This window comes from Myodes glareolus, chromosome 11, assembly GCF_982192425.1.
Source record: "Myodes glareolus chromosome 11, mMyoGla1.1, whole genome shotgun sequence".
Lineage (NCBI taxonomy): Eukaryota > Metazoa > Chordata > Mammalia > Rodentia > Cricetidae > Myodes > Myodes glareolus.
Window position 1 is genome coordinate 25,276,320 of NC_142036.1, and position 20,808 is coordinate 25,297,127.

The 20,808-nt window shown below is 41.6% G+C and overlaps 2 protein-coding genes and 1 non-coding gene across 11 annotated transcripts in view; 2 read left to right on the forward strand and 1 right to left on the reverse strand.

Moving 5' to 3' along the window:
• Positions 1-4,368, forward strand: part of Atxn3 (ataxin 3) — a 37,240-nt gene extending 32,872 nt beyond the window's left edge. For 2 of the 7 annotated variants that reach the window (XR_015004515.2, XR_015004514.2), the window contains one exon: positions 14-144. Coding sequence is in view for 4 of the 7 variants with exons in the window: in XM_048449466.3 (XP_048305423.1) it covers positions 11-108 (98 nt within the window). In the remaining 3 variants the exon portion in view is untranslated. Of the gene's footprint in view, positions 1-10 lie in introns of all 7 variants that reach the window. The other 5 variants (XM_048449466.3, XM_048449469.3, XM_048449467.3 and 2 more) reach the window with 3 other exon arrangements.
• A 2,684-nt stretch (positions 4,369-7,052) lies between these two features.
• On the reverse strand, positions 7,053-7,155 carry LOC125410129 (U6 spliceosomal RNA). Its single transcript, XR_007234990.1, has one exon. It is a non-coding gene; the product is annotated as a U6 spliceosomal RNA (small nuclear RNA).
• A 3,532-nt stretch (positions 7,156-10,687) lies between these two features.
• The window catches only part of Trip11 (thyroid hormone receptor interactor 11), a 77,774-nt gene continuing 67,653 nt past the window's right edge, over positions 10,688-20,808 (forward strand). The window contains exons 1-2 of one of the 3 annotated variants that reach the window (XM_048449465.3): positions 10,688-11,189; positions 17,514-17,575. In XM_048449465.3, the coding sequence (XP_048305422.3) occupies positions 11,051-11,189; positions 17,514-17,575 (201 nt within the window). In that variant the 5' untranslated portion in view covers positions 10,688-11,050. The remainder of the gene's footprint in view (positions 11,190-17,513; positions 17,576-20,808) is intronic. The other 2 variants (XM_087911565.1, XM_048449463.3) reach the window with 2 other exon arrangements.

Here is a 20,808-nt window from a genome sequence, read left to right on the forward strand (position 1 = left end):
TTCTTCCCAGCAGGTGATGCTGCGAGTGAAGAAGACATGCTTCGGGCAGCTGTGACCATGTCTTTAGAAACTGCTAAAGATAATTTGAAAGCGGAAAGAAAAAAATAATACCTTTAAAATCATTTTGCTACTCTTGCTTCCTAACATTGTCTGTGTGATTACAGTGTAAGGTCCATTTTGGCAGTGGGTCCCTGGAAGAGATGCGACCCTTAAGTGGTTTACAAGCAAATGATAGAAAGCCAGAACATGTCATAGGACTGAGTACTGATCAGATACTAGCCAAAGAGGCAGTCAGCAGCTAAAGAAATTTAAGATAGTTTTCTAAATGTCCCTTTTTGTTTTTCAAGTGTGCAATATCTAACTGAAGTTAGGGAGTTTTTCTTGGCTCTTTGTGGACCAACTAATTAGCTCTTGCATTGGACTTGATCTTGAATTTTGTTTTTATTTTCTCTCTTCATTGGAAGTGGCTTGGCTCACTTGAACTTCTGTTTCATATTAGACCAACTTTCTTTGGAAATGTCTCTTGTCTGTCTTGTTACAGAAAGCTAACCCTGTCTTCTCCCCGTGTGTGTGTGTGTGTGTGTGTGTGTGTGTGTGTGTGTGTGTGTAGGGCATGTGTATGCTTCCTTGGGGTATTGTGGTTTTGGTTGTTCCCCTACAACTCAACATGACAGTCTGTTCTGAGCTTTGTCTTTTTAAGGCCTCTCGCTTCAGTGTGTTTTTATACTCTGAAGTCAGCACTGCTCTAGTATTGAGTCTAGATGAGCTGGGTTTTGTGTGAGCATGTGCTTTCTGGATGCTTTGTGAAGGTTTTCAGTTTTGTCCTGGCTGACATCTGGAGTCCTTCCTGCACCATATTTCCTTTCTTTTTTGGTTGAGAAAGGAGAAGCATAGGATGCAAGCACATTTCCTTCTTACTTAGCAGTGGCACCATAAATGGACTACCAGAGAAGCTTGGCCTTCAGTGTTGGTGGCGGGTTTGTTTTAGTTTCTTCTTTTGTGACAGGAGTTTTGTGTTCTATTTACAATAAGTCCTGGAATATAGATGCCTGCCTCATTTTTTTAAAGTATAATATAGCCTGCCAGAATGGTAGTCTAGAGTGTGAAAGTAATCTACTAATGAAAATATATAAATGTACTGTGGGTTGACCCTTCCAATCATGTTAAATTGTCAAGAATTACAGAAGTCACAGTGGTCCTGTCTATAGATTTTACAAGGCCTTAGTTTTGATAAACTTTCTTTAATTGAGATGCACAGTCTTTCTTGGTCAGTACATTGGTATGATTTGGGTAAAAATTAAATGTGTCTCATCAGTGTCATGGATCCTGATATCTTCTCTCCCTTCCCCCCTCCCTCCCTTCCTTCTTTCCTCCCTCCCTCCGTCTCTGTCCTCTTTGGAGCGTTGACTTGTACATAAGTAAAATCCAAGAAGAAATTTTAGCCAACAGCTTAGGAAGGTGAAGAAAGGTGTATTGCTCTACTGGTGTGTGTTCTGCACACATTTTATCAGGGAAAGTTTTTTGATATAGGATTTATTGTTGTCTAACTGCAAAAAAATACAAATATTTTTATTTGTGATAATGAAATAGTTTCCTCTTGGATAGGACAGATTGTTTCGTTTGACTGTGCTGGGGATTGAACCCAGGGCCTCATGTGTGTTGGGCAGGCACTCTACCTCTGAGCTATAGCCCCAGTTCCAAAACGAGTGGTTTTTTTCCTTAGTCATTTTGTGCCAAGTAAAGTTCCTTTGGAGTTCGTTTTATGAAAAATTAGTCAGTCTTATTTTAAAATCTATGAAGTTCTCTTTTAGTAGTTACAAAGGTTCAGAAGAATTGTGCAACTTTAGGGTGTTGGAATGAAAACCTTTCTTACGGTTCACAGTTAAGTGTTAAACTGAAGTATGTACCTACCCCAGTGTGCCAGTCACATTGTCTGAACATTGGCCTTTCCTTTTTTCTCTGAAAAATCACAGTGAACTTTCCATACAGTTAGGTTGATGAGCAACCTGGTTAAAAAAAAAAATGAGAAAGCCAATATGCATTTCAGTTTTAACTTAGAGTTTATAAAACATTCACATAACATCTTAGTTAAATCACTTATGAAATACATCATGTTGATATCTTATTGGAGACATTTTAAAGAGAAACTGAGCATACACTCAATTTCTTTTGAGTGTTTTTTTTTTTTAGTTTGTTATGAATTGTTGTATTTGGCAAAACAAATTCAAATCACCCTTGAACTGCCATTTCTTTTGGATTGACCTAGGCTTACCTGAATCTTTAGATTTAATTATTAATGAGTAGCAAGTATGAAAAATGCCAATGCTTATTATAAACACAGTATACAAAAGTTCATGAAGCTCTAGCTCATACACAGGAGCTGCCGTTTACTGGACAGTGCTGCAGGACAGTCAGGGGCAAGGGAATCCGCCGTCACAGCTGTGTTATGGACTTGACTGACATTTCCATTCTCTTTTTACCAATTGGGAGCACCTGATATTTCATATTTAAACTACTGGTATTATTTTTCCTAATTTTTCTAATGTGTAGCTTGTACTCCCAGATCAAATTATGTACAGTTGTAATTCTAGTGTCGTAAGCAAATGTAAGAACACTTTGGAAAGCCAGCCATGGTAGTGCTCACCTTTAATCCCAGCACTCAGGAGGCAGATGCCGGTAGATCTCTCTGAGTTCACGGCCAGCCTGGTCTACATATAGTGAGTTCTAAACCTGTTAGAGCTGCACAGTGAGACCTTATCTTAATAAAAGAAAGAAGAAAAACTTTGGAAAGACCACTTTTCCATTTGGGGAAGTCATGGACTTACTTATATTTTAAAAATTCAGAATAGCTGCCCTGTGGCCTAAACCATAAATTACAAAAACAAAACAAGCAAACAAACAAAAGACAACAATATGCAGATATTCCACTGATATAAATTGTTTGATACAGTGGTGTAGGTAAATTCTGCATTAACCTTTTAAGATAAAATCATTTACAATTCACAGACGGTATTTTAGCTGGTGCTTTTTTCCCCCTGCAAACTTGAATTTTTCTTGATGAAGCCAAAGTTAATGAGGAAGAATGCTCAAATTGAGTAGTATGCATTGTTTTATTTAATACCAAGTTGATTAAAATTAAGTTTTATTCATGTCAGAGTCTAAACCACATATTTTGAATACCTGCATGTTTGATACTATTTTTAAATCATGCCAGTGCCAAGAGTTAAAAAATTCTTGCAACTGACCCCTATGACCTGCACAAGTCCAAAGTGGGTAGTGCAGGACCAAACTCTGCTATCTGAGATACTTAAGTTGGGAAATCCTGATGTTTTGTTGAAGTAGTAAGAGGACTGAGTGGTTAATCTGGAGTCCTTTAACTCCAGCTGTAAATTCAGCAGCGGTGGGGCAGCTGCCTACTGGCCTGGGCCTTGCATTCAGTCCTTACCGCTGCAAAAGAACAAAGTTCGACATGCAGTCTGTATCTAGAGAGCCTTAAGGGGAGTACTTTGAAAGTGAAGTGTTGACTGTGCTTTAACCCATGTGTAGAGCTGTGGTAATGTGACCTTAATCAAGAAACACCAGATTGGATTAACTAATCAGTAGTGTAGATAATTTCTGTTTTTCATATTTAAAACAAAAGCTCTCCCTTCAATCCTAGTTAGTTTATAATGAGCTAAAGAAACAAATCTGGTTTGTATTTTTTTCCAAAGTGTTAAACATAATAAGTTTTGTTGTAGTCTTTCATGAATGAAATTTGAGGGTATTTTTTATTTCTATAATGGTCAGTCATTTTAAGAATTAACACAAAACAATGTACTCCCTAAATTTATGTAATTTATTATGGATGTTTAATAATACCAATACACATTTTAAGATTGCAGTCATAGACAAAGTTGTAGTGGAAAGTGTGTGGAAAATGCAGTTATTTAAGAAATACTCAGTTGTCTCTTGCATAGTTTAAAGGTGGTATGTTTACTGGATTTTAAATTTTTTTTTTAGAGGATGACAGACATTTGAAATGTGATTATCTAATTTTTACAACACTGGACTAAATAGGAATAACTTTTTTAAACAATGACTGTTCTGTATAAATAAAATATTTGAAACTAAGGCATTGTCTTCTGGCCAATGCGATGCACTGTGGCGGTGCAGTTCGCTCAGGACCCGACTCTGCAGGCCTTCTCATATGCCCGGTCTCCTCGAGTTATGGACTGCCACTCCACAGGTCTTCCGTCTGTCTGCTTCTTCGAAAGCTGGGCTTCCCAAAGCACTGTTGAACACTGAAGGTTCTGTTGGTGTGGATGTTAATGAGTTGTATTTTAAATATCAGAGATTATTAAATAAAGAGAGTGGTTGCTTTTCTATTAACCTTTCTGTGTTCATTGTTAATTCATGGCCTTGCTATTCAGAGTCTGTTGGGAGACACAGCTGCATCTCTGTCTTGTGAGAGCGTTTCCCAAAGTCAGTTTCCGGTCACAGTCAGACCCACTGTAGCTGGAACTTGAAGCATCTGTCTGTGGAGTTGCATGTTTTTATGCAGCTGCAGTGGTGTATAAAGCAGACCGGGGAGCCCTCACATATTCCTCTCAGAAAATACATTACCACCCTATCCCAGATACGAAAGCCTTCCACAACTTTGATTGCTTGAGACCTAATGGCCTTTACATCTGTACCATCTCCTCAGCCACATTCTTCCTGGAAATCTGGTTTAATTGTTCAGTTGTTCTTAACCTTGAGGGACAAAGCACATTAATAATTGGTTTTTATAAATTTGAGGCATTTTCTATATAGCCTTAACTGATTTGGAGCATTTGGTCTCTTGCTTCAGACTCCTGAGTGCTGGGTTTGCAGGTTTGTGCTATTGTGCCTGGCTAGCATTGTTTTCCCTTGACCATTCTCTACACTGTGCCACGGACCTGAGCCACCCTTTGTCTCTCGGGTCACCACAGAGAAAGTTCATTCATGTGGCACTCAGTGAACCAACCATCTGTGTGCTTACCCTTGGCCATGGATTGTTCTAGGTTCTTAGAAACAGGCTTGAGTAATACTACTCATTCAGAACGTGAATGTTCGCAAGGCTTGTGCCTGTGGGCTACATAACTTGGTAGTAATGAACAAAGTGTATATAATCTGTTAGTTGCCTTTCTTGCTACTGTGACAAAATGCCTGGCAAGACACAACTTAGAAATGATCAGTTTGGGCTGACAGTTTCTGAAGGTACAGGCCATCATGGCAGGGAGGGCATAGCAGCTACCACATGTTGGTATTTTACTCTGGTTTGGGGGGCCCACCACACATCTCCCAAATAAATCTCACACAGAGACTTATTCTTAGTTATGAATGCCTGGCCTTAGCTTGCCTTGTTTGCTTGCCAGCTTTTAACTTAAATTATCCTATCTGTCTTTGACCTCGGGGCTTTTACCTTCCTCTGTTTCTCTATGCCTTTTCTTTCCTTCTTACTCTGTGTCTGGCTGTGTAGCTGGATGACTGGCCTCTTTCCTTTCTAGTTTCCAGATCTCCCCCACCCCCATCCCTAGTTCTCATAACTAGCCTCTTTGCCTGCCAGCCCCGCCTATTTCTCTCCTCTGTCTCTCTATTGGCTGTTCAGCTCTTTATTAGACCATCAGGTGTTTTAGACAGGCACACAGCTTCACACAGTTAAACAAATGAAGCATCAACAAAAGGAACATACCTTAAATAACATTCCTTACAGCCAATCTTCCATCTTGGCAGGTCAGGAAACAAGACTAGACAGGTTTTGAGGCTGGCCTGTAACCTTCCAAGACCTGCCCCTAGTACTACAGCTAGGCCTCACTTAAAGAATTCCGTAAGCTCCCCAAACAGTGCCACCAGCCAGCGATGAAGTTGTCAAACAATACTTCAGAACATCTCACACCAAACCATGCAATGTAAACATTGATGACTTCTCAGTGATTGTAACACTATTTAGAGCCCAGAAGGAAAGGGAATAGGGACATAAAAAATATCCTGTTTTTCATAAAGGCAATGGGTAGTATTTAGTATTAATGAGGAAATGTTGGAAGTGGAAGCATATGTCTTTAATCCTAGCACTTGGGAGGCAGAGATAGGTAGATCTCTATTGAGTTTGAGGCCAGCCTGGTCTGTGTAGCAAATCCAAGTTACCAGGTTACATAGTGAGATGGGGGTGGGAGGAAGGGGGAATGGCACAGCTGATAGTATGGAACCACTGAGGCTTGGAGCTTTTCTGATGTGTTTAATTGTGCTGTGTTGGTCTTGCAACTTACTGAATGGTGATCAGGAACACTCAGGCTAACTATTGGGGTGTCTGTGAGAATCAGGAACACTCAGGCTAACTATTGGGGTATTTGTGAGGATCAGAAACACTCAAGCTAACTATTGGGGTCTTTGGGAGGAAAGGGAAGAGATATCTGTGATGATTTATTTTGGATGTCAACTTGACTGCCTGGGAAGAGGGAGGTTCAGTTGAAGAATTGCCTCCATCAGAGTGGCCTGTGGACATGTCTGTGGATACTATTATTATTTATTTTATTTGATGCAGGAGGATCAGCCGCTGTGGGTGAGACCATCCCTAGGCAGGTGGGCCTCTACTATGCAAATTCTGGGCGTTCCTGCTGAGACTTTCCTCAGTGATGGATTGTAACTCAGGAGTTGTAAAATGAAATAAATTCTCTCCTTCTCCAACTTGTTTTTGGCTATGGTGTTTTTTGTTTTGTTTTGTTTTTTTAACAGCAACAGAAAAACAAACCAGAACAGCATTTTAAAGTCAAATGTTATCAAATGTATATTTTTAAGCTTACTAGAAAAAAATTCATTCAAACACGTGTAAAAATATAATTAGTACAGTGAACAGCTGTGTACTCCACCCAATTTCAATCATGACTAATATCTGACAATATCTTATCATTTTGTTTTTTCCCCATTACTTACAATTTTATTTTTTGAGACAGGGTCTCCCCATGTTACTCTGGCTGGCTTTGACCTTACTATGCAGACCAAGCTGGCCTGGGGCTCATAGAGATCACCTGACCATGCCTGGCCTCTTACAATTTTTTTTTTTTGAATTCTTCACGAATTTGTGTGTCATCCTTGTGCAGAGACCGTGCTCGTCCTCTCTGTATCGTTCCAATTTTAGTATCTGTGCTGCCAAAGTGAGGGTTTTGTTTTGTTTTGTTTTTTGGTTTTTCAAGACAGCGTTTCTCTTGTAGCCCTGGCTGTACTGGAAGTCACTCTGTAGACCAGACTGTCCTCAGACTCACAAAGATTTGCCTACCTCTGCCTCCTGAGTGCTGGGATTAAAAGTGTGCGCCACCATCACCCGGCTCTGACAATTCTTTTAATGTATGTGTGTGCATGTATGCATGTGTGTGTGTGGAGGCCAGAAGACAACTTCGGGTGTCACCCTCAGGAAAGCCGTACGTTTCTTTGAGACAGGGTCTCTCACTGACCTAGAAGTCACCAATTAGGCTAGCCTGGCTGGTCAAAAAGCCCCAGTGATTCTTCCTGTCTCTGCCCAGCGTTGTGGCACATACATGAGCTACCATGCCTTATATGATTCTGGTGATCAAACTCAGGTTGTCAAGTCTGTGAAATATGCACTTTGCTTAACTGAGCCATCTCCAACCTGGTTTCTGACAGTTCTTGTCTTGTGTTCCCTCCATCTTTTTGAACTACATCGAGAGACCATATCATGCTACTTATCAGGTAATACATTAAAGCACTTGGGCATTACATGGAAAAAAAATCACCCCAAAGAAAGTTGTAGATCAGTGTTTCTCGACATGTGGGTCACACCCCCCTTTGGGGGTCTGATATCAGATATCCTATACATTTACGTTATGACTCATAACAGTAGCAAAATTACAGATATGAGCTAGTAATCAAATATTTTCAAGACAAGGTTTCTATGTGTAGCCCTGGCTGTCCTGAAACTTGCTCTGTAGACCAGGCTGGTCTCCAACTCACAGAGATCTGCCTGCCTCTGCCTCCTGAGTACTGTGATTAAAGGCGTGCGCCTAGCTTGAATGAAATAATTTTATGGTTGTGGGGTCACCACAAATGAGGAACTATATTGAAGGACTGCAGCATTAGGAAGGTTTGAGAACAACTGATTTTGGGTAACATTTGTGCTAATAAATGGTGGAAAAGTTTACTGTGCATTTTCTTCATTAATTACATTAATTTTGTAGCACAGTGTGAATTTATGAACACGTGTTTACCTCGCTCGAGGTGGGGGGTCCTGAGAGAATGGAGCCGAGAAATGAGGTGGACTAAAGCCTCATAAATAGTCAATTTTATTTATTTATTTATTTATTTTTAAAAGGTTTATTTATTATGTAAACAGCATTCTGCCTGTATGTCTGTCTGCAGACCAGAAGACGGCACTGGATCTCATTATGGATTGGGAGCCACCATATGGTTGCTGGGAATTGAACTCAGGACCTCTGGAAGACACCAAGTGCTCTTAATTACTGAGCCATCTCTCCAGCCCTGTGATAGCTAATTTTATTCAGAGCATGAGACAATTTACACTCTGAAGGTCAAGAGGAGTCACATGTGTAAAGTGTACAATCACAAGGGCAAGTCAGAGGTGATGGGCAACCCTTATGTGCCCAAACCAGCTTCTTCCCATAGTGGCATCTAAACAATAGCCAGTTGTAATGAATAATCTGAAGTATTTCATTTGTATCTTATTTGTATGTATCTGCTGCATCTGGGAGGGGCACAAAAGCACATTCCAAGAAAAATTCCCTGTTTTTTGAAGAAAAGGAGGTCACAAGATGCTTGTTTTTTTTTTTTTTCCACAAACACTCAGAATTCTCATACAGTTCTATTCTTGGACAGTATTCCGACCGACATGGAGCTCCAGAGGATTTAAGCCTACAGAAAATATGAGCTTAATTACAGTTGCTAAACATTTCAATCACTCAGGAACCCAACTAAGTTCTGAGTTCATGTCACTTGTCATCGTACATAGAATGTAAGTCAGAGTCCTGCTAATGGCCTTCCAGTCCCTGTGACTTGCCTTCTTCATGCTTTCTAGGCCTTCGATTACAAATCTTCCCAATCCATTCTGCTCAAGACGGTCTCGTCTTATAAATTCTCAAAGCTGGCCAGGATATCCAGCCTAAAGAACTTTGTATTTAGTTGTCTCTTCCTGTCTAGACCTCCTGTATCTGTATATCTCACTTATTTAGAGTCTCTACTCAAGATTCCCTTATCATTGAGGCCTTAACCATCCTCTGCCTCACCAGTGCCCCACTTACCATCCCATTCCCGTTTCCTTTCCCCCTAACGTCAGTCGTCAGCTCTTGTCTAACACTACGTTTTGTCTAGTTGTGCCTTCCTGTTCAGACACAGTCTTTATAAGCTCACAGACCATGCATCTTATCCTGCTCCATCCTCAGTGCCCAGAATAACAGTAGACGTGTTAGTCATGTGAGGGTGATGCACGCTACATTTAAACAATGTTGTGCCAAGTGGTGATGGCTCCTAACTTTAATCCCAGCACACAGAAGGCAGAGGCAGGTGGATCTCTGTGAATTCGAGGCCAGCCTTGTCTACAGAGCGACTTGCAGGCCTGGCTTCATAGCTATTGAGGTCCAAACACACACACACACACACACACACACACACACACACCCCAAACCCCATCTGCCCCCAAAGTTGTACATGATGGTACATGTAATTCCAGTACTCAGGAGGTGGAAGTGGAAAGGTCGTCAGTTTGAAGCCCATCTGAGTTACAGGAGCTTCTGTTTCAAACAAAGGTTGAGACTGTGGCTAAGCCTATATGCACGGTGTGCACAAGTCTCCGGACTTAATCCTCAGCACCAAAAAATTCTCCATCAAATCGAGTTGAAGATGTAGCTCATCAACCCCACCACTACAGACAACGTTCTGGTTTGCTTCTTTTCTTTGGTTTGTGCTTTTTCTCGATGCCTTTTCTCGCCTTCCTTGCTACTATCCACATGACCCTGTCCAATTCCTTGTTCTGGGACACCGAAGCTTCAAAACCCCCTGAAGACATTCAAATAGATATCTGGTGAGATTCCAGGAACAGATAATTCGGTAAGGAATCATCAGATTCCACATACTGGGGATATTCCTAATGTTCCTTTATGTACAAGGAAACTGGCAGGCAGGGGTGGGAGGTGGGGGTCCGGGGGTGGAGGGTATGGGGGCGGGGCTGGACATTGGTGGCACAAGCCTTTAATCCCAGCACTCGGGAGGCAGGCAGAGGCAGGTGGATCTAAGAGTTCCAGAACAGACAAGGCGACACAGAGAAACCCTGTCTCGAAAAACTGAAAACAAAATAAAATAAAAACGTGCTTTCTGCTTGGACTCTTGAATTGCATCCTGCTTTTGCAGCTCTGTAGCTGTTTCCAAGGCTCTGGCACGGAGCGGACTCACAAAGCCTGGAAAAAAGAGTAAAGTGGGTGGGCTTCCCTGTGTGATGGGAGGACCCTGTCGAATTGTCTCGCAGCCCTGCAATAGCTCCTGTAGGTAGGACTAAGGAGGCGTCCCCCAAGGGCTGCCTCCGCCTACAAACAAACGCAGTTGTGCAGTTGGAAAGCGCCAGGCTTCCACCGCCTCTTCCGTCTCCACCTCCCGCTGGTTAAGCAGAAACTACCGGTCTTGCCCGCCCACAAGCGGACCTCCGCAATCCCACAGTCCTTCGCGCCTAGGACGCGTCAGACAGCGGCCGTTTACGCCACCCGTCACCCAGGATCTCAACAGTCGCTGCCACTTTCCCGGCGCTGTTGTGGCGGCCGGCGTTGAGTTGGCAGGACTGTCCCAGGAAACTGATGAAAGTCACTAAAGTTGACAAAGAGTGCTCCAGCCGTTGGGTGGGAAGTCGTGGGAAGGGGCAGAGGTCCCGTTCGGCGCCCACTGCGGCGAGCCCTTGGCGAGGCGCCCGGCCGGGCCTCGGCTTTGACGCGGCCGGTGGTGGGAGTGCCGCGTCCTGTGAGTCCTGGTATCTGGATCCACACCAGCCGCGGGCGTCCAGGGACATTTGCAGCGGACACCGTGCTCTCCACCCGCAGCGATGTCCTCCTGGTTCGGGGGCCTCGGCTCCGGCTTGGGCCAGTCTCTGGGTCAAGTAGGGGGCAGCCTGGCGTCCCTCACTGACCAGATTTCCAACTTCACGAAGGATATGTTGATGGAGGGCACGGAGGATGTGCCAGGTAACAGCTGGAGCGAGGCGGGAGGGCTCGGCTGGACCCTGAGAAAGTTCTTTTGGTTCTGGGTTGTTTGCTGATCCATCGGCAGCCGCGGACGGGTCGCTAAGGAGTCGCCCCGCACGTTTTCCTTTGCCCTCCTTTTCCAGCCTGCTGGACCACTGGTGGAGACTTCTGGGTGCCCCCGTCCTCAGCCCCATTGAGAACCCTGGATAGCTCAGTAAAGTGGAACTGCTACTTTTAAGCCGAATAGGGACTTAATTGGGCGGTCCATGCTTATTTCTTACGCCCTTATTTTGGGGGGCGGATCTGATTTTGATCCTGTTCCTTAATTTTTTTCTTCAATACTCATAACTAAACATAAAGTCACCCCTGTCCTATCTTTAGCAAGGTGTCAGGTGAATAGGGCTGTTTATCTCTTCAACTATTTTCTAATTTTGCTCATGGTGAAGACGCATTGCAGCTAAAAATATATTTTTATGTTGGATTGCACATTTCTCTCATATTTTTGACAGAACCAGAGAAATACTTTATACTTCATCCTTTTGAGTATTCTTAGCTACTTCACAAACTTAAATTATTTAAAAATTATTGTTATGATTATTAGTGTGTGTGTGTGTGTGTGTGTGTGTGTGTGTGTGTGTGTATGGGCGTCTGTGACACAGCGCCCGTGTGGAGAGGTCAGAAGACAACTTTGTGGAGTTGTTCTTTTTCCACCTTTAGGTGGGTTCTGGGCATGCAACTTAATTCTCTAGGCTGGCATGGCAAGTGCCTGTACTCACTGATTCATCTAGCCAGCCTCCTTCAGTCATTTTTGAAGTCATCATCTTGCTCTCCTAATGAATGGTGACCTAGAATTAAATTGTAGTTGGTGATTAGGTTAATTAACTATTACTGTTCTTGACATTGCTTTGAGTAGGTAGGGGTTTTAAAAGTTTTAGTCAAGGGAAAGGGTAGATAATCCAGAGAGAGGTTAAGATTGCTGGCTGCTCGCCCAGAGGACCCAGGTTTGATTCTCAGTACTTTTTAGATAGTAGTATCTCCCAACTGTCTCTTAACGTCATTCAGTTCCAGGAGAGATCCGATTCTTCTTAGGGACTCACCAGGCACTCCATACCCAAATGGTGCACAGACATGTGCAGACAAAACAGCCATATTCATAAAATAAAAACTTTTTAAAGTTCTAATCAGTGTTTGCTGTGCATCTCAGGCTGGCCTAGTGGTGACAGTCTTCCTGCCTCAGCCTCTCACTGCTGGTGTTACAGCCGCGTGCCACCACAATATGACAGTTTTATTTCTTTATAAATGAACAGCTTACTGTTCTGGTTTAATCGATAGTAAAAGATGGTTAGAGATTGAACTCAGGGTCTCCTGACTTGTAAGTACATTCTACTGAATTATACTCTGAACTCCCCAATTTTTTTCTATCATAGTTTAATAGCCATATGTATTTGCTGGAAACAGTAAAATGTTTTGATAGGAAAAGTTCTTGACATTTAGAAGGAAAACTGGGTCACTGCCCAACCCCATTTTACTGCTTGGACTTCCTTGAAGGAAGGAAGGCTCATGGCTTGGGCTTCTTTGAGTGGAAGGAAGGCTCATGGTTTAGGCTTCCCTTGAGTGGAAGGAAGGCTCATGGCTTGGGCTTCCCTTGAGTTTGGAAGGAAGGCTCATGGCTTGGGCTTCTCTTGAGTGGAAGGTTCATGACTGGTACAGTGAGAATGAAAGGTCTTCATGTGTCCAGTGAAAGGTCATGGGACTTTGAAGGCAGAAAAGGCTAATAGCTATGAGAAAGACTAGATTTTCACTGTATTACAGATAGGGAATAACAGTATTTCTTTGACCTTAAGCTGGACAATAGGTGCCCCTCTACCTGATACAGAGTTTGTTTTTCTCACCAGAGAGCTTCCTGTAGTCTCAAAAACACAAAACCCCCACTTTTTAATAATTTTTATTTATTTATTTATCTTTGAGATAAGATCTTATTTTGTAGCCCAGGCTGTCTTGGCACTTCCATTATAGGCCAAGGTTGATTTCAAATAGCATCTCTCCTGCCTTCATACAGTCTGAATTTTAGTTTATTATTATTATTATTTTTTATTTTTGATTCTGTAAACTTGGCAGGCCCAGAACTCACAGATCTGCCTGCATCTGCCTAGGATTACAGGTGTATACCACCATGTCTGGTTTATAGTCTCAGTTTTAGTCATATGGGGTATCTTAGTTACTTTTCTATTGCTGTAACAAAACACCATGTCCAAGGCAACTTATAAAAAGAAAGCTTTTAACTTGAGGACTCATGGTTCCAGATGGGTGGAGTCTGCGGCCATTATGGCAGGGAGCATGGCAGCAGGTAGGCAGCCATGGTGCTGGAGCAGTCGCTGAGAGCTTACATCTGATCCACAAGCACAAGGCAGAAAGAGGAGAGCTAGCTGGGAATGGCATGGGCTTTTGAAGACTCCAAGCCTGCCTGGAGTGACATAGACCTCCAGCCACGCCACACCTCCTAATCCTGCCCAGATAGTTCCACCTAGGAACCGAACATTCAAATGTATGAGCCTTTGGGGCCATTCTCATTAAAACCACCACAAGTATAGAACATCTTCCTTTGTGTATTCTTTGTAGCTGTTCAATAGAAAATTTCCCTTCATATTATATAGGATTTGATTGATATTTGTTGAAACTTTTAAAAAAATTAGTTTGGAGTCGAGTTTATTAAGGTATTCAGATATTTAGTGTCGGCCCTATGTCAGAAATGAACAAGAAAATAACTCCCCCAAATAGCACTTTAATATATTTTGAAAACCATTCATATTTATACTATTAGAAGGTTGCTTTTTTTTTTATCACTTTCTGTAGTCAAGGTTAAGAGCTTGGACTTTTAGCTGTGTTTTCGGTTTTATTTATTAATTCTTATCTCTCAGTGGTACTGGGTATTGGAATCAAGGGTCTTGTGTATGATAAGCACAGCGAACTTTTAAATTAGATCACAATAGGTTCAGTTCTTTTTCCATACATTATAAGTTGTGGGATCTTTGATAAATTATTAAATACTTAATCTCTGACGCAGTTTCTGGGGCTGCAGAGATGACTCGGTGATTAAGGTTACTTAACTGCTTTTGACCCAAGTTTGGTTCCAGCACTCGTGTGTCATCTTACAACTACTTTTAACTCTAGTTCCAGGGGATCTCAGTTGCCTTAGGACATCCAAGGGCTCCTACATGTGCACAGTATGCACACACACTCAGGCACACATTTATACATTTCCAAAGGGAGTTTCCTTATCTGTTCAAAAAGAATAAGCACATCATTTGTAAGTCAGAGAATTAAATGAAATTGTGAATGTGTGTTGTCTAGTACTGTGCCCAGCAAATAGCGAGCACTGAAAACAAGTGAGAAGGCCAGGGATTTGTTGTTGTTGGTTTTCCTGTCATGAAACATCTCAATGGGCATGATCTTGGAGCTGGGAACATAGCACACCAGACCCTGGGTTGTATCCCCAGAGAAATGGTGGGGAGTTTTTATAAAGCTGGTTGAGGGAGGGTGAGTTGCATGGGTAGCTAAGGTGGTCTGCAGAAACTTTTAAAATCCTTTTTTGGTACAATTGCTGCTTTTAGCAGTTGCTTTCCTAAACAAATTAGATCTTACTTTGTCCTCTTGAGAATAACAATTAGGTGTTTTTTTTAGTCTGTGTCTAAAAGCAATCCTGCTTGGTGACTTTCACTAGCGTGTCACTCCAATTCATAAGCATGCCACTTGCTTTTTATTTATTTATTTTTTTGTAAGTGATAGTTCTGGGAAGTTTTGTTTATAATGTCTATTATTATTGTTGTTGTTTTGTCTTGTTTTCAAGACAGGGTTTCTCCTTGTAGCCCTGGCTGACCTGGAACTCTGTAGATCTGGCTGGTCTCAAAGATCATCTGCCTCTGCATCTTAAGTGCTGGGATTAAAGGCGTGTGCCACCACCACCAGGCTTAGTTTGTTTTGTTTTGTTTTGGTTTTGGTTTTTCAAGACAGTTTCTCTATGTAGCCCTGGCTGTTCTGAAACTATGTAGACCAGGCTAGCCTCGAACTCACAGAGCTTAGTTTGTTTTTAAAAAAGTGTTGTTAGTGCTCTTCTAAATGAAAATTTTTATTTATTGTGTATGTGTGTGTATGCCACATGTATGTTGGAGGTCAGAAGAGGGTACTGGACCCCTGGAATTGGAATCATAGGTGGTTGTGAGTATTGGGAACAGAACTCAGGTCCTCTGGAAGAGAAGGAAGTGGTCTCAATTTGAGCCATCTATTTTGCCTGGGCCTTTTGTTTACTTTTTATTGTAGGCTCAAGCTCAGGACCTTGACTAAGCAAATAACTCTACTACAGAGCTCTATCTTCTGTTTTTTTTAAAAGTAATTTATTTGATTTTATTTTTTTGTGCTTTGGTAAAAAGATGTTAGATCCCCTGGAACTGGAGTTACAGATGGTTGTGAGCTGCCATGTGGGTATTGGGAATTGAACCCAGGTCCTCTGGAATAGCAGCCATTGCTCTTGGCCTCTGAGCCGTCTCTCCAGCCCCTTCTGCCCTATGTTTATAATGTTCAAATATGGTTACGAGAAAACACTAGTTGCTACAGGAAAAATGGTAACTGAGTAGGTAACAATTTCCAGCAGAATTAGTGCTGCCATTTTGACATTGTTGACCCCTTTCTGTGTTTACTAATTTATTTATTTTAATTTTTATCCACTTATTTGTTTGAAACAGGATTTTGCTCTATAGTGCAGGCTGGCCTCCATCTCAAAACCTTTTACTACAGACTCTTAAAGTTTTGGGATTACGGATACATACCTCCTCTCCACCCCATATTCATTCATTCTTCGGTACTGAGTATTTAGTAAGGACTTGACATATGCCAGATAGATATTGTACCAACTGAGCTATATCTCTCAGTCCTATTGCTGTGGGACAATGGTCTTGTACCCTGTAAAGATTTGTCACTTATATTGGTTTAATAAAATGCTGATTGGCCAGTAGCCAGGCAGGAAGTATAGGTGGGGTGACCAGAACAGGAGAATTCTGGGAAGAGGAAAGGCTGAGTCTGCAGTCGTCACCCAGACACAGAGGAAGCAAGATGAGACTGCCTCACTGATAAAAGGTACCAAGCCATGTGCCTAACATAGACTATAATGGGCTAATGTACGATGTAAGAGTTAGTTAGTAAGAAGCCTGAGCTAATAGGCCAACCAGTTTATAATTAATGTAAGCTTCGGAGTGTTTCTTTGGGACTGAACAGCTACAGGACAGGGAGGGCAGAAACTTCTGTCAGCATCCTTTGACTACTTTCAAGTGAGAATAAGTCAGAATGAGTTCATTCCTGTTTTGTTTTGTTTTTAAGATTTATTGTGTATGTGTGCATGAGCATAGGTGAGAGACCCACACACAGAGGGAGGAGGGAGGGGAGAGGGGAAAAGAGTACATATGTGCACATACATGCCCTGGTGTGTACAGAGGTCAGAGGATAACTTTTTAGGAATAATTCTCCATCCATCTTGTTTTTGAATCAGGGTCTCTTGTTTCTGCCCTTGTACTGTATAAGTGGGCTTCTGTGATTTCTCCCCTCTTTCTTTCTTTCTCCCCTGTCTTGACACAGGAATGTTGGATTACAGATTTCTGGTACCCCATCTGGCTTTTTATGTAGACTTAAGGATCGGCTCAAGGGATTAGGCTTGGGAACAAGCATGTTTATCCATTGAGACATCTTTTTGGCCCTTCATCACTATTTTTAATAAATTATGTTTGCTTTACTCTAAGTATTCTCAGAATATATTTGTGTTTTAATTATAGGTCACTAATTATTTTATAGTCTTAGGCCTAAGATATAAAAGTACACAAAAGCTCCAGTTGAGTAAGTTTCATGTAAAATTATAGAGAAGTTTATCTATTTACTTATTTGGTTTTTTCAGACAGGGTTTCTCTGTGTAACAGCCCTGGCTGTCCTGGAACTCACTTTGTAAACCAGGCTGGCCTTAACTTCACATAGATCTGCCTGCCTCTGTCTCCCAAGTACTGGGACTCAAGGTTTGTGCCACCACAGTTCAGCTAACATTTGAAGTTTTAAATAAACTTCTCTTTTGCAGTGTGGTGGTGGCTCATGCCTTTAATCTCAGTGAAATGCATTTCCTTTAAGATGCCTCTTCGGGGTTGGAGATACAGCCCAGTGGTGGGCACACGACTGACGTGTACTAGGCCTAGGACTGTCCCTTAGCACCAGTCCAACTGCCAAAAAACAACTGTTTATTACTTCATATGGTGTTCATTAAACACTCAGTTTATACTGTTTGTTTTGTAGTGGATTTCTCCAGTTCCGGGAGAGAGGAAAATGAAGCTACTCATTCAGTCTTAAGATCAGAGGTAAGGACAATTAAAGATAGCTGTCAAACTTTAGGCTTTTCTCTTTTAAAGCCTTGAAAGTTACTGAAACTTTCAGAATTTATAAATGTACTGCCTGGTCTTTCAGCCTTTCCTGTTGTCAGGGTTTTGTCTTGTCTTTTACAGATCTCCTCGGAGTAAAGAATGTTTGTATTTGCCACAGTTGTTCTTTTTAGTCTCATTTCCACTTGTAGCTATTGAAAGTAGGAACTACTAAATGTAGTTGCGGTAAAAGTTTATCATTGACATTATCCAGCAGTGTGCTACATTGTAGTGGTACATTTGTTTGTACTTATTGTCTGTTATTTTGTTTGCTTTGCTTTTCAAGCTAAGGTTTCCTGTGTAGCCAGGCTGTCCTTGAACTGATGATCTTACCTTAGCCTCATGAATGTTGGGCTAACAGGTCTATCTTAGTCAATGTTCTATTACTATGCAAAGATATCGTGGCCAAGATATTTCCTCTTATGAAGGAAAGAATTTATTTGGGATTTATCTTGCAGTTTCAGAGGCTTAGTCCATTATCATCATCATGGTGGGGAGCATGGTAGCAGGCATAGCCTGCATGGTGCTGGAGAAGTAATTGAGAGCAACATCCTGATCTACAGACATGGAGAAAGAGAGATATACAACCCAGTGTGGGTTTTTGAAACCTCAAATCCTATACCCAATGACATAGTTCCTACAACAAGGCCATACCTCCTAATCCTTTTGAGATAGTTCCACTACCTGGTGACTAAGCATTCAAATATATGAGCATATGGGGGAGAATATCTGTATTTAAACCATCACAAGGCCTGAACCATCACACCTAGCTAGTTGTAGGTGGACATTGCTTGTTCATTTCCTGGCTGCCCAGACCCAAAATAATCACACAGAAACTGTATTCATCACAATACTGTTTGGCCAGTAGCTTAAGCATATTTCTCACTAACTTTTACATCTTAAATTAACCCATTTCTATTGCTCTGTATTTTACCACGAGGCTTGTGGTTTACCGCTAAGGTTCCGGTGGGTGTCTGTCTCCTGAGACTACATGGTGTCCCTCTGATTCCACCGACTTTTCTCTTCTATCTCTACTTGAAATTTCTGCCTTGCTCTATTCTACCCTGCCATAGGCCCCAAGCAGCTTCTTTATTAACCAGTAGTAATAAAACATATTCACAGCATACAGAGGGGAATCCCACATCAGTTAGTGGTGCATTTAAATCTAATATAAAAAATGGAGTTCTGTTTAATCTAGAGTTTTACATTTCCTAACATTAGAATAATAGTGTAATATTTGGAGCAATGAAGTTGAAAATATAGGAATAATAAGCTAATTTTACTGTTTTGTTCCTTATGAGTCAATGTGTAGTTCTGTCTAATTCTGGACATTATATTATACTTAATAGGAATGAGAAAAGCTTGAAAAAGTTCAGAGGGAAGCCCTAAAGAAATTAAAAGGATTTAAGAGTGGGAGCTCAACAGTTTAGCCTTAGGATGAGAACAGCAAAAGAGGGACTGGAGAACTGGCTCAGCAGTCAAGAGCACTGGCTGCTCTTCAGAGCTCCTGAGTTCAGTTCTCAGCAACCACATGGTGGCTCACAACCATTCGTAATAAGATCTGGTGCCCTCTTCTGGCCTGCAGGCAGATATACAACCAGAACACTGTATATATAATAAATAAATAAATCTTTATAAAAAAAAGAAAAGAACATCAAAAATCAGTGTTGTAGCGAGAGATGTTCTTAGAGGACTGTGGTAAGGATGATCCCCTCAATTCTAAGTCTATAAAAAGAGAACACTGAGTCTAGATACCTTGTTGAACTCTGGTCTAGGATATCAGGGTAAGGTATGGAATTTGAAAGTAGAGGAGGGACTTACGAGAGAGGGATGTTAGCACTGAGCCTGTAGAAGATGGCATTCTGGTGGCACTTTAGACCGTAGCACAGTCACTTGATAAGGAACACAAGTGTGGTAGCGACTCATGAGTTCTTAGTAAGACTGAGCTAGAAAATCCCTGGGGAGCCCTTCACTGGTACAGACTCCACCCAAAAGTGTTAGCAGCAGAGGATGCGTGATGGTGTAACCTAAGGGAATTTTCTAGTATTTTGGGGGAAAGTAAAGACTAATCTACTTGAATAATGTCTGCTTTGTGCTGAGTCTGAAAAGGAAATAGAAGTTTTCTGTCCTTCTGTAGATTTCAGTCCCTTTAATCCTCCTTATGACCATATCACCTATGGTAAGCATGGTTCTAGAGTTTAGAAGTATTTATTTGGGGAAACACATTCACCCCCTGTAACCCACTTCCTCATTTGATGCTACTCAAATACCAGAGGAAGACAAGGGCTTTTTTGAATTGGTACTGTAAATAAAACTGGTTCTTGCCACACATGTATATGCCTACATGTGCCTGTGTTGTGCTTTTGCTTTGGTCTTGCTCTAGCATCTTGTGATCTCTTGTTCAATACTCACTGATGCCCAAGAATAAGGCAGCAAGTGTTAGTCTAGAAGAGAGGCAGTGTGTTTCCAGGGGAAATTAGATTTGCCTGTGAGTAGTTGATTGAATTCCTTAGGATTCCTTTTGGTTTTTTCCTTCATTGTTTTGTGTGTGGGGGTCAGATTGTGTGTGTGCCACAACAAATGGGGAATGGAGGGCCTTAGTTTGTTAGTCCTGGTCTTTCACCTTGAGACAGGGTCTCTTGTGGTTTGCTGTTTCATATGCCAGGCTACCTGGCCACAAGCTTTCACAGATTTTCCTGAATCCACCTTACAACTAAAAGTAAGAATAGTGGGATTAAGGATGTGTCTGGCTTCACATGTATGTCCTGGTGTTCTGAGCTCTGGTCCTCACACTTAGGCAGCAAGCGTTGTACCCACTGATCCACCTCCCTAGCTTTGTTCTGTTTGTTGTTGCTTGTTCGTTTTTTTTTTTTTTCCTGTTTTTTGGAGACAGGGTCTTGCTGTGTCACTGGCTAGCTTATTCTAAGTCCTAGTTAGGAGTCTTTAATTGCAAACCGTACGAATTCACCTTAGCTACCTTTCCCTCTTTTTGCCAAAGAAATGGTTAGTGCATTCATTATTTGTATCTAGTAGACTCTTTTAACCTTTTTATGCTATCATTTTTCAGAAGTGTGAATAAAATGACAGTGAAGAACTTTTTTGTTTTTGTTTTTTAGTTTTTTGGGTTCTCTCTCTCTCTCTCTCTCTCTCTTTCTCTCTCTCTCTTGTTTTTT